At 47.5% G+C, this 12,853-nt stretch overlaps 1 protein-coding gene across 3 annotated transcripts in view; it reads left to right on the top strand.

Annotated features, from left to right (window-relative positions):
* epb41l5 (erythrocyte membrane protein band 4.1 like 5) overlaps positions 1–12,853 on the top strand; it is a 160,431-nt gene that overhangs the window by 50,171 nt on the left and 97,407 nt on the right. For all 3 annotated transcript variants that reach the window (XM_080199480.1, XM_080199479.1, XM_080199481.1), the window contains exons 3-5: positions 1,546–1,588; positions 5,300–5,378; positions 12,426–12,470. In XM_080199480.1, coding sequence (XP_080055606.1) covers positions 1,546–1,588; positions 5,300–5,378; positions 12,426–12,470 — 167 coding nt within the window. The remainder of the gene's footprint in view (positions 1–1,545; positions 1,589–5,299; positions 5,379–12,425; positions 12,471–12,853) is intronic.

Below are 12,853 nucleotides of genomic sequence, written 5' to 3'. Positions count from 1 at the left end.
GTGCAGAGAGAGGTCCATCGACTCTGCACCGACCACAATCCCACCCAGGCTCTATTCCCGTAATCCCTCATGGTTACCCTGCTAATCCCCTGATGCTTGGGTTAATTTTGCATGACCAGTCAACCTAAGCTGCATTTCTTTGGACTGTGGGAGGAAACAGGAGCACCTGGAGGAAACCCATGCAGGCGTGGGGTGAATGTGCAAACTGCTTGCACTGAAGCATAGGATCGGTACAGTGCAGAAGAGGCCATTCGGATCACTGAGTCAGCACCAATTCCCTGACAGAGTATCTTACCTATGTCCTCTTCCCCCACTGTATCCTCGCGTAACCCCACACATTTACCGTGGCTAATCCACCTAACCCGCATATCTTTAGACTGCGGGGGGGAAGCCAGAGTACCACACAGGCACGGAGAGAACGTGCAAACTCTACACAGATAGTTACCCGAGGCCGGAATTGAACCTGGATCCCGTGCGCTGCAAGGCAGCAGTGCTAACCACTGTGTCATTGTGTTGAACTGTACCTCCTTCTGGCATTCACTGGGGATACGTTTGAGCATTTTGTTTTTATTCATTCACGGGATCCGAGTGTTGCTGACTGGCCAACATTTATCGCCTATTCCTAGATCCCTAGTTGCCCTTTAGAGGGCAGTTGAGAGTCAACCACATTGCTGTGGTTCTGGAATCGTGTGTAGGCCAGAGCAGATAGGGAGATTTCCTTCCCTAAAGGACATTAATGAACAGACGGGTTAGGGAGCAAACAGGCGGAGCAGGGACTTTCCTGCCCTTCGAGAACTCATCCCAGTTATCGTTTCCATTGACCGAGGCGGGGGAAGTTCAAATTTTAAGATGATTCAGATCCACTTTAATTTTAAAAAATAGCTGCTGTGCTTGAGCAGGCGTTTGACTTGGAAAAGCTGAGAGGTAAAACAGGCCGACCATTTCTAATTCCTGCCCCCTCGTCTGAAGTGCTAAATTATTTTGTAAGGCAAAAGCAAAATGCTGCAGGTGCAGGAAAGCTGAAATAAGAACAGAAAGCGCCCGAACCTTGGTGCCTGCAGACTGCATCAAAGGAGGGAAAGAAAGTGAGTTAATATTTTGTGTCAGTGCTCTGTCCATCATCCCGAGGTGTATTTTTCCACCTCGGGGCGGACTGGGCTCACTGAGTTGTCTGAAGGTTCATTTAAGTTACCCTTAGTGCCACCGTCTCTCGTGCACTCGATGGCACTGTAGCGAATGCGCACTCGCTGGCTCCCAAGTGGTTCCGCTTTGTTTTGTGTACTCTCCTGATCAGAGTCGACTTTCCCTGATAGACACCTCCTGCGATGGTGTTCGGTACATCAATGTACCTATTTCGGAACGTGTTGTCAATGCAGTGACCTGGCTCCACTCTCTCCTGGTGAAACAAAGCAATGTTAGTTTGGTACAAGGTCACAGACCACCTTCAATGACATCCCGTGTAAACCAGAGGCAAGGAGAGCTGCTTTTGTTCCCTGTTTTATGCAGTCTGTGTATGTAATGTTTGTCCGTATTTTTATGTTGCAGCACTGGTTGGATAACACCAAGAGCATCAAGAAGCAGGTGAAAAGTAAGTTGAGTTTGAAACCGTGAGAAATATTTCAGTCTGGATTTGTGAAATGAGAACCGTAAACGTTTAAGGTGATGCAGGATTTGGGAGAGTAGATGAGGAGGAACGCTTTCCTCTGGTAAGGGATTCCAAGGGTTTCTTTCTGTCTGCGGGATGACCAGATGTACAGGAATTGCCTCCAACTGTTCAGACTTGGGTCTGAGGAGTGACTGAGGTCACTGTCAGGCGTATGGGGTGGGGGGAGATTTGTGGGGGGAGAAGGGGTGTGGTTGAGGGGCGGTGCTGTGCAGGGATGGTGCTGAGCATTTTCGGGACGTTGCGAGAGGTGTTCACCAGTAGGGCCGCAGAGGGCTTGGGAATATTTTCAGAGCGGTAGGATGGAGGAAGAGGCAGGCAGTGCAGGAATCCTCCGGGCTGGTGACATCCTCGGGTTTCCAGCAGTGAGTACCTTTTTGGGGTTGTGCAGCCCTGAGAGTGTCCGCAGCAATGTGATGCAAGTGACTTTACAAAGAGCACAAGAAAGTGGCGAAAAGGCATTGGCCAAGGGGGCGTTCATCGTTACTGGGGATAGAAGATTTTTTTTTTGCAACTATTAACATGCGTCTCCTGATGCTGAAGTGAAGAATGTCACTGAGAAGACCCGAGCATTTTGAGGGAGGGTTGGAGGACTGGGGTCACAAGGTAGAACAGAAAGAAATCCCACAACATCAGCTTAAAGTCCAACAGGTTTATTTGTAGCAAACGCCCCAAGCTTTTGGAACACGTTCCTTCGTCAGGTGGCGAGGTGGCATTTCTTTCTGTTTTACCCCAGTCCAACGCCGGCATGTCCACATCACGAGGTACAGCCAGAAATTGTGGTCCACCTGAGAAACATTGATATCAGAAGGGAAAAGCTTACTGTCCAGCAGTCGGACTCTCGATCTAGGAAGGAAGATAAAAATTCGGACCTCCATTCTAATAATCTCTATATTTACCTTCTGCATGCATTGGGTTGTGGACTCGCAGATATAACAGGTCAGCGCGTGCAGGGCAAAGGAATGTCAATTCCTAGGGCATTAGGACCACTTCTGGCACAGAGGGGGCCTGTTCAAGGTGGAGGGGTTGCATCTCCGTGGAGCTGGAATCAGGTTAAGTAATACTGTGGGGGACACTGCTGCTAACTTGGCTAGGAGATCAGACAGTAACCTTAGAAAGACCTTCCACTGGCCAAGCAGATCGTAAGTGACCGGCACTTCTAGACCACCTTTTTGCCCCTTTGTCACATTAAAGAAAGGGAAATGTCACGTACTCAACAGGACTGATGAAAACTGCACGCGGATCCACTGGGGAGGTGTGTGGAATTCAAGCTCTGGGCTCAATTGGCAAATTACACCCAAGTTATGTATTTTTCCCAATTTTTGTAGTTATAAAGCAGATTTCCTCCCAGGCCCATTTATAGGCCAAATTTAGCATTGTCCATGAAAGCTTGTATGGGGCAGTTGTTATGGTTCAGGTCAGAAACTCGTGTTTTATGGCGCCCACCTGGATCATAAGGTTTTTGCATCTTGGATTTGGCTGGGATAAGTGTGATGTGCTTCACTTCAGGTATGATTCAAATGACACACTAGGGAGCTTTTATCAAACAAAGTTTATTTAAGAATATAGTTAACACATATGGAAAGAAAGCTAGCAATAACTTCTATCAATTACAAACACGAGCATAAAACAACCACCTTAACAAATATATTCAAAATGTTTCAATCAAACCAAAACCTTCCATAGACAAATCCCTTTAAATAAGTTCAACACTGCAAAGTTTAATACTCATGTGATATTGTAAATGAGCTGTTTGGTTGGAGAATTAAAAACTCCGTCTCGTAAGTTCTAGTGGTCCACTTGACATACCTAGAATGGTACAAAGTCAGAACAGCTTCCCAGAATCCCAGGTAGACTCTAGTCAAGCCACCAACAGCAGATTTTGTACCGTACGAAGGTAAGAAGCCTTGCTTTCAACTAATCAGCCAAACTTCCAAAATCCAGAGAGAGAGAGACACTGCTTCCAGTCTGATGTCCACTCCCTCCTAAACTAAACACTGCTGCCAGCCAAAAACATAAAATCAAACCTTGAATTCCCTAGGAAGGAAAGAACCACCTTCCGGAACCTTCCTCCTAACTGTGCAGGGCCATAAAACAACCCGGATTAAAAATAAACAGCCTCCATTTTAAGCCACATAGGAGCAATAAAAGGACTCTTGTAGATAGCCTGGTAGCAATGACATAGCTAAGGCTGTAAGCTGCAGAGAACATGATTTAAAAAAAAACTCTTAAAGGTACACTAATGTCACACGGTGTAAACAAGCCAGCTCATATCAATCAGGGACTGGGAATTGAGCCAGTCGAGCCTCCAAAGTGATGATGAATTTATTAATGTGTAAATAGTAGGTGCCGATGACACCTCTGCACTAATAAAAAGTGAGTGCCGTTCCTAAATGGGTGCAATTGGCCAAAGTGCTGTGTATTGAGGGTGGGGACTGCTTCTTGATCGGATGATTTTTGACCCTGCATTAAAGATTTCTGGAAAACAGGAACATGAGTGGATTTTGATTGGCACTTGCTAGCGTTTTAAATTCCATAAACGTTTGCGCTGCTTCAGTTGATTCTGCCGGGGTTTCACTAATAACACCTGAAGGAGTAGAAACACATCAGCTATGGAGCAGATCAGTGGATGTACTCGTATCCTAGTCCCTATTAACACAATGGGCTACAATGTTTACTCTGGTCATGTTTTTTCTTGGATTGAAGTACAGTCTGGAGTGTTAGAGTAATTTTAATCTGATTTATTTATTGATTTGATTTATTATTGTCTCATGTACTGGATACAGTGAAAAATAAGTATTTAAGTTTACTTATTAGTGTCACAAGTAATCTTACATTAACACTGCAATGAAGTTACTGTGAAAATCCCCTAGTTGCCACACTCCGGTGCCTGTTCAGGTACACTGAGGGAGAATTTAGCATGGCCAGTTCACCTAACCTGCAGCTGTAGGAGGAAACAGGAGCACCCGGAGGAAACCCATGCAGACATGGGGAGAATGTGCAAACTCCACACACAGAGTAACCCAAGCTGGGAATCGAACCCATGTCCCTGTGCTGTGAGGCAGCAGTGCTAACCATTGTGCCACTGTACAGGCAAAACATGCTGTTCGTAGAGTACAGAGGGGAGAAGGAAGAGAGAGGGTGCAGAATATGGTGTTGTAGTTACAGATAGGCTGAAGAGAAAGATCAGCTTAATATATGATGGAACCATTCAGAAGCCTGATGGGAAGAAGCTACTCTTGAGTTGGTTGGTACACGATGTCAGACTTTTGTGCCTTTTTCCTGACGGCAGAAGGTGGAAGCGAGTTTGTCGGGGTGTGTGTGTCCTTGATTACGCTGGCTACTTTTGCGGGGCAGTGGACAGTGTAGATGGAGTCAGTAGATGGGAAGCTGGTTTGTTTGACGGGACTGGGTTACGTTCATGACCTTTTGTAGTTTCTTGCAGTCTTGGGCAGAGCAGGAGCCATACCAAGCTGTGATACTACCAGAAAGGATGCTTTCCATTGTGTATCTGTAAAAGTTGGTGAGAGTTGTAGTGGACATGCCGAATTTTCTTAGCCTTTTGAGGAAGTAGAGGCGTTGGTGGGCTTTCTTAACTATAGCATCCTGAGAATCTGTTAAAATTCCCTTTTGCAGTTGGTCCACCGTACTGTCTTCATTTGCGGGTGAAGTTTTATTCATCTGAGCCCAACAATCTTCGTGAAGAATTAACAAGGTGAGAATGAGGTTTCCTTTCTATCGATTTTTGTCCTTCAAAGATTCTGTCTGATTAAAGACGTGACTATGTGATGTCAGAAATATTGGATTTCCTTTTATTTAAAAAGAAATGTTCTCGCTTTTCTTCCTCTTTACCTGATTATAGACACTCTCTGCTGGTTGGTGTGCCAAGAGGTCAGCTAGGACCTGTAGAAGTGGCCACCAAATGACCACAATTCCTATCTGAGCCTCAGATACGAGTACTCTGAAAGTGTTACTCTGTATCAGGCAATTGCATATTTGTGACATTGAGGAAAAATGAACAACCCCCATTTAAGCCACTTAAGGTGCAATAAAAGGACTCTCGTAAACAGCCTGGCAACAATGACATCAGCTAAGGCTGTGAGTTGCAGAGAACACGATTTAAAAAAAACTCTTAAAGGTACACTGATGTTGCACAATGTAAACAAACCAGCTCACCTTAATTAGGGACTGGGAATTGAGCCAGTAGCGCCTTCAGAATGATAATGAACTTATTAATGTGCATTAACAGTGGATATCGATGATACCCCTGCACCAATAAAAAGTGAGTGAATGGCGCAATTGGCCAAAACGCTGTGTGATCAGTATTGAGGGTGGGGCCTGCTTCTGATGAGGTAGCCGGCTAGTAATCCGGATTAGAAAGTCGGGATGTACATTCTCCACCCCCCCCCCCCACCCCTTTTTAACCATAACCAGTTGTAGTAACCCCACCAGTCAAGCTGCCTGCGATCGGCTAATCGAACACCAGACAGGAAAACCTGAAGCTTCAAGCAATAAGAGGCTGACCAGACTCCTGATTCCCAGGCAGGGCTTGTTTATGTTCTGCCTGATCCTTGTTGTGGGCTGATCCGTGACGGATGTATTGTCTGGTAAAAGCCTGTAGTGGGAGCAATGCCAGTGTGTGCAACGTGCTTCAGCATCTGTCACTCACCGTGAAAAATGGCCCGTTTGAAATGCGCAGTTTGTGGATCTGAGGGACTTGGTGCCTTAAAGGTGCCAGGACTGATTGCCAGAGGTGTGTTAATTCTAAAGCCGGCGTTCCCCATGGGGCTTGTGCGAGACTGTTCAGTGCTAGGCACAATTCAGCGCCTCACAAAATGAGGAACGTGCTGGAACCTGTTGGTCTGCCAAGACTCAGCACAGAGCAAACATTAATCTCGATGATAACAAACCTCAGAGGCGTAATTGCACAGTATCACTTCTGGTATTCGTTGTCAGTCTTTAATTCCCCCCCTCCCCCCAGTAAATCTCAGCCCCTGACGTAGCAATGATTCATTCACTTTTGGGAATTGTTGTTGAGGGTATGGGAAGCATTGGCAACCAATTCAAACTCTTTGGCTGCCTCGCTGGCTGTGCTCAGCAAGGTGGCTGTGAGAGCCACAGATTAAAGAGCCTGTGATCTCACTTCCCTTGCGTGCAGGGTTGATTGAATATCTGCCATTGGCCTCTTCTTCTGGTTGGGACGGGGGCTGGGGTAATGGGGAAGAGGGTGGAGGGAAGGGCTAGGGTAAAGGGAGAAAGGGAATTGGGTCCAGAATTGGTGTTGGGAAGCCTCGAGGTGTGGAAAGGGGGAAGAAGGTTGGGGGGAAAGGGTGGAGGAAGGGGATGGGTAAATGGGTGAGTGGGAAAGTGGTCGGAGAAATGGGGAGGGGGAAAGGGGTGGGGTTTTGAAATGGGGTGGGCAGGGGTGAGGAAATGGGGGAGATGTGGGGCACGAAAGTAGGAGAGGTGGGGTAAAGGGAGGAGGGAGGGATGGGGGGAATTCAGAGATGCACATCTTAGGTAGATTAGCCATGGTGGGGGAGGGGAGGGATCCCCTGGATAAGATGCTCTTTTGGAGAGTTGGTGCAGACCCAATGGGCTGAATGGCCTCCTTCTGTGCTGTAGGGATTCTAAAGTTCCCTGGGTTGGATGGGGTGTGGGGCAAAATCGTTCGGGAATCTTGCCCTTGGTGGTCCACCACTGGAAAGTCAGCGGTTGTCAGTGTCAAGTTTGGACGAGATTGGGCTTGGCTCTGTTGCTCCAGATGGTAAAGCATCCTGGTGGGTTCAAAGGTTAAATGTCAGAGGCTGCCACTGCTCACGGAACTGTTACCCAGCAACGGCCAGAATCTTCAGCAGAATGTGGGGGACAACATTGGGTGGGAAAGCAAACTCTTTCTGAGGGGAATAACTAAATGTGATCACAGCACTCATCCAACTGGGAGATTAAATTGTTCTAAATGCATTATAACAATTTAATTTTGTACCCTGGACTCCTTAACTACTTTTCTAATAGTCCTTGGATCGTGTTTGTTTTATTCACACAAATGTCTGTCATTACATCTGTAATGGCTGCCAGTTGGAATGAACAAAACAGTACAGCACGGGAACAGGCCCTTCGGCCCACCCAGCCTTCATGTTGTCCTATCTAGACCAACCTCCTGCATCCCTCTATTCCCTGCTTGTTCATGTGTCCATCCAGATAAGTCTTAAATATTGCTAACATGTTTGCCTCAACCACCTCACTTGGCAGTGCATTCCAGGCCCCCCAACTGGTGCCCCCTTGTAATTGACATTTCTGTCCTGGGAAAAAGCTTCCAACTGTTCACCTTTATCTTTGTCCACTCCTCCCTCCCTCCCTCCTCCCTCCTCCCCCCCTATAATTTTATAAACTTCTATCAGGTCGCCCCCCTCAGCCTCTGTCTTTCAAGGGAGAACAATTCCAGTTTATTCAACCCCTCCTCACAGCTAACACCTTCCATACCAGGCAACATCCTGGTTAACCTTTTCTGTACTCCTTCCAAAGCCTCCTGGCGACCAGAATTGAACACGGTATCTCAAATGTGGCCTCACCCACGTTGTATAGTAACTGTGTGGTGTAAGAATGCTCGGCGTCTGAAAGCTGGCTGGTTTGGTTTCAATCCTTGAGGTAATTGGATGTGTCCGTGAAATTGATTGATTCACTGCGGTGACCTTGCCCGTTTTGAATTGCTAGTTTCCTTGACCTTTCGGCCTGCTCCTGTGCCCTGGGTGGCATTAAAACTGTCACAGGCCGACCTCTGATAAAGCAGCCTGAAATCACGTGCCCAAACCATCGTGTCGTTGATTGGAACAGGTTGTGTTTGAACTGCTTTCTTTGATTTTCTTTTCCACCCTGGAAGAACAACTAATTCTTTTCCTCTCTTTGCTCCGATTCCACATTGTGTAGGGACACTTTTTTTTGCAGGTTTCTCTTTTTGAATTTCTCCCTAAATGCTTCCCTGAGATTGTGCACATGGGACGGCAGAGTGGTTAGCACGACTGCCTCACAGCGCCAAGGACCCGGGTTCGATTCCCGGCCTGGGTCATTGTCTGCGTGAGTTTCTTCCGGGCGTTCCGATTTCCTCCCACAGTCCAAAGATGTGTGGGTTGGGTTGATTGGACATGCTAAGTTGCCCCTTAGTGACAGGGGGATTAGTGGGGTAAGTATGTGGGGTTATGGAAATGGGGCCTGGGTGGGATTGTGGTCGGTGCAGACCCGATGGGCTGAATGGCCTCCAAGACCTGTAGGGATTCCGTGATTTGTCATGCATTTGCAATCTCTGCAGAAGAAGGCCATTCAGCCCATTGTACCTATAAAACAAAAACAAAGAACAACCCAGCACGGGAAACAGGCCCTTCGGCCCAACGAGCCCGCGCCGCCGCATCATCCTACACCTATTCTACCCTGCGTGTCTACGAATGGAACCCTACTCAGTCAGATTCAGGGAAGAAATAGTGTCAATTTGGTAAAAACCGATTAGCCTAAGAGCACATCTTTGGGGTGTGGGAGGAAACCGGAGCGCCCGGAGGAAACCCACGCAACCACAGGGAGAATGCGCAAACTCCCACAGACACAGGCCCAAATCCATGTATCTGCACAGCTAGCAGTGCTAGTCACCGAGCTGTTGCGGCGCCCGTCTACCGGTCCAGGATCAAGCACACACACCGACATGAAGTACTAGGCCACTCCTGGAACTTCCAAGAGCAGCCCACGCACGACCCGCCGTGTGCATGCCCCTCGCTTGACACGAGGTGGACCTCCACCTGTGGAATAAAGACAAAAATATTAATCTTACAGCCTGCCTTTCCGGTGTCTCCCGAGGTTTAACCCTATTTAATAGCCCCTACCATATCCCTCCATTCTCGTTTCACTCATGTGCCTATCTAACTGCATCTTAAACGAGTCCAACGTTCCTGCCTCCACCACCCTACTCGGTAGCGCGTTCCAGACCCCCAAAACTCTCTGCGTAAAGAACCTTCTTCTCACCTCCAAATTATACCTCTCCCCCCTCACCCTTAAATGATGACCTCTCGTGTTCGTACCCAGTCTAGGGAGCAGTCTCTCACTATTAACTCTATCTATTCCCTTCAGTATCTTATATACCTCTATCATGTCCCCTCTCAATCTCCGTCTTTCCAAGGAGAATAGTCCCAGTTTCTTCAACCTCTCCTCGTAACCCAGTCCCCCATGCCAGGCAACATCCTGGTAAACCTCCTCTGCACCCTTTCCAGAGACTCCATGTCCTTCCGGTAGTAAGGTGACCAGAACTGGACGCAGTACTCCAAATGTGGTCTAACCAACGTTCTGTACAACTGAAGCATTAGACGGCAGCTTTTATACTCTATGCCCCTCCCTATAAAGGCTAACATCCCATAAGCCTTCCTAACAACCTTCTCCACTTGTGACGCAACCTTCATGGATTTGTGATCCTGCACTCCCAGGTCCCTCTGTATGTCTATACTCCTAATCGGCCTACCTTTTATCACATAGCTCCTCTCTGCATTATTCCGTCCAAAATGCATCACCTCGCATTTGTCAGGATTAAATGCCATCTGCCACCTATCTGCCCACTGCACCAACCAATCTATATCCTGTTGTATCACCTGACAATCCAGTTCCGTACCCGCCAACCCTGCCATCTTGGTGTCATCAGCAAACTTGCTGATCACACCACCTACGCCCTCTTCCAAGTCATTTATGTAGACTACAAAGAGGAGAGGTCCCAGTACTGAGCCCTGCGGCACACCACTGGTCACTGGCCTCCAGCCCGACAGGGTCCCCTCCACAACTACCCTCTGTCTCCTATTTCCCAGCCAGTTCTCAATCCACCTAGGTACCTGGCCTCGTATCCCATGCGCCTTAACCTTTTCTACCAGCCTACCGTGAGGGACTTTGTCAAACGCCTTACTGAAATCCATATAGATGACATCAACGGCTCTCCCATCGTCAACCGTTTTTGTCACCTCCTCAAAGAATTCCACCAGATTCGTAAGGCAAGACCTCCCTCTAACAAAGCCATGTTGCGTATCCCTAATCAGATCGCAATGCTCCAAATGCTCATACATCCTACCCCTAAGTATTTTTTCCATTAACTTCCCTACCACTGACGTCAAACTCACGGGTCTATAATTCCCAGGGTTATCCCTACTACCTTTTTTGAACAACGGGACCACATTTGCTACCCTCCAGTCTTCTGGGACCTCACCTGTGTCCAAAGAAGAGACAAAGATTTGCGCCAGAGGCCCAGCAATTTCATCTTTCGCCTCCCTAAGCAGCCTGGGATAAATACCATCAGGCCCCGGAGCTTTATCCGTCCTTACGCTACCTAAAAGCCCTAGCACTTCCTCTCTCGTAATAACTATATCCTGCAACTGAACCTCCGCTCCCTCCAAGAGACCGCACGATTCCGAACCCCTCTCCTTCGTGAATACCGACGCAAAGTATTCATTCAGGAGCCCCCCCATTCCCTCCGACTCAATACACAACTCTCCACTCTTGTCCCTAAGAGGACCAATTTTCCCTCTAACTACTCTCTTGCCTCTAATATAGGAATAAAATGCCTTTGGATTTTCCTTAATCCTACCAGCCAAAGCCATCTCATGCCCTCTCTTCGCCCTTCTAATTCCCCTTTTTAGCTCCCTCCTACTCTCTCTATATTCCTCCAGCGCACTCTCCGTACCCATTTGTTTTGACCTAACATACGCCTCCCTCTTCTTCCTGACCAAGTCTTCAATATCCCCTGTAATCCACGGCTCTCTAATCCTACCTTTCCCATCCTTTTGCTTAACCGGAACATACCTCCCCTGCAACCATTTCATTTTGTCCCTAAAAGCCTTCCACTTGCCAACCGTGGACTTGCCAGCTAACAGTCCCTCCCAATCAGTGTCCTGCAGCTCCCTCCTAATCCTGCTATAGCTCGCCTTTCCCCAGTTCAGCACACTCCCGTTCGGACGGCACTCGTCCCTTTCCATTTTTATCCTAAAGTAGACGGACTTGTGGTCACTGTTAGCCACATGTTCGCCTACCTCTACCTCACCCACCTGCCCCGGCTCGTTTCCCAACACTAAATCCAGTATAGCCCCTCCCCTAGTCGGGCTAGTTACATACTGTTCTAGCGACCCTTCCATAACACATTTCACAAACTCCTCTCCCTCCGTACCCCCAGCTCTAGGCCCCCTCCAATTCACTCCGGGAAAATTAAAATCACCCACTACAACCACTCTATTCTTCCTGCACCTGTCCAAAATGCCCCTGCAAATGCCTTCCTCCACTGACTTTGGGCTGTTGGGTGGCCTATAGTACACCCCTAGCAATGTGATCTCTCCCTTTTTATTCCTCAACTCCACCCACACTGACTCAATCCCTATCTCTTCCATATCGTCCTCCCTCTGCACTACTGTGATGTTTTCCTTGACTAACAGTGCCACCCCTCCACCTCTCTTCAACCCTCCTCTGTCACACCTAAAACACTTGTACCCAGGAACATTCAGCTGCCAGTTCTGCCCTTCCCGTAACCAGCTCTTTGAAAGAACAATCCAGCTAGTGCCACTCTCCAGCCTTTTTTCTTCCCCGAAGTCCTACAATTTTCTGACTGCAAGTATTTATCCCAGTTTCCCCTTTAAAAGGTACTGTCAAATCCAATACCACCATTCTCAGACAGAAAGTGCGTTTCTACGATATAAAATATACCTTTCAGTGGGACTGGTTTATGTTTTAACTCTGATCCCTTGTTTATCTACAGATACTTGTTTGTGTTACAGCTAAAGCAGGATATTCTGAGTGGCAAGTAAGTCTTGTTTTGTATTACTTCTGTATTAGAGGCAGTACAAGTACTATGTTTGACCTGTATTAGTCCTACTGGGTGGTAAAGGCTTTCGCTGTGACATATTTCCATTGAGTTGGTGCCGGTGGTTCAGTGAGTACTTGCCCATTTTAGTGGTGAGGGATTGAGGCAGTTTGAACTGTTGCAGTTCTCATGATGATGCTGCCCAGTGGGGAGTTCCAGGTTTTTAAGCCTAGCGATTAAAGAAGGAATTGTAACTTAGCCGAGATGGAGTAGAATATTTGTTACCTTACTTAAGGAGGGACACGTATGCATTAGAAACTGAACAGAAGGTTCACTGGGCTGATTCATGGGATGAATCCCATGTCTTATGCAGAACAGGTTGG

Source organism: Carcharhinus amblyrhynchos, chromosome 11 (assembly GCF_965287045.1).
Source record: "Carcharhinus amblyrhynchos chromosome 11, sCarAmb.v2.hapA, whole genome shotgun sequence".
In the NCBI taxonomy this organism is placed as follows: Eukaryota; Metazoa; Chordata; class Chondrichthyes; order Carcharhiniformes; family Carcharhinidae; genus Carcharhinus; species Carcharhinus amblyrhynchos.
The sequence above is the reverse complement of the archived record's forward strand: the minus strand, read 5'-3'. Positions and strand labels throughout refer to the sequence as shown.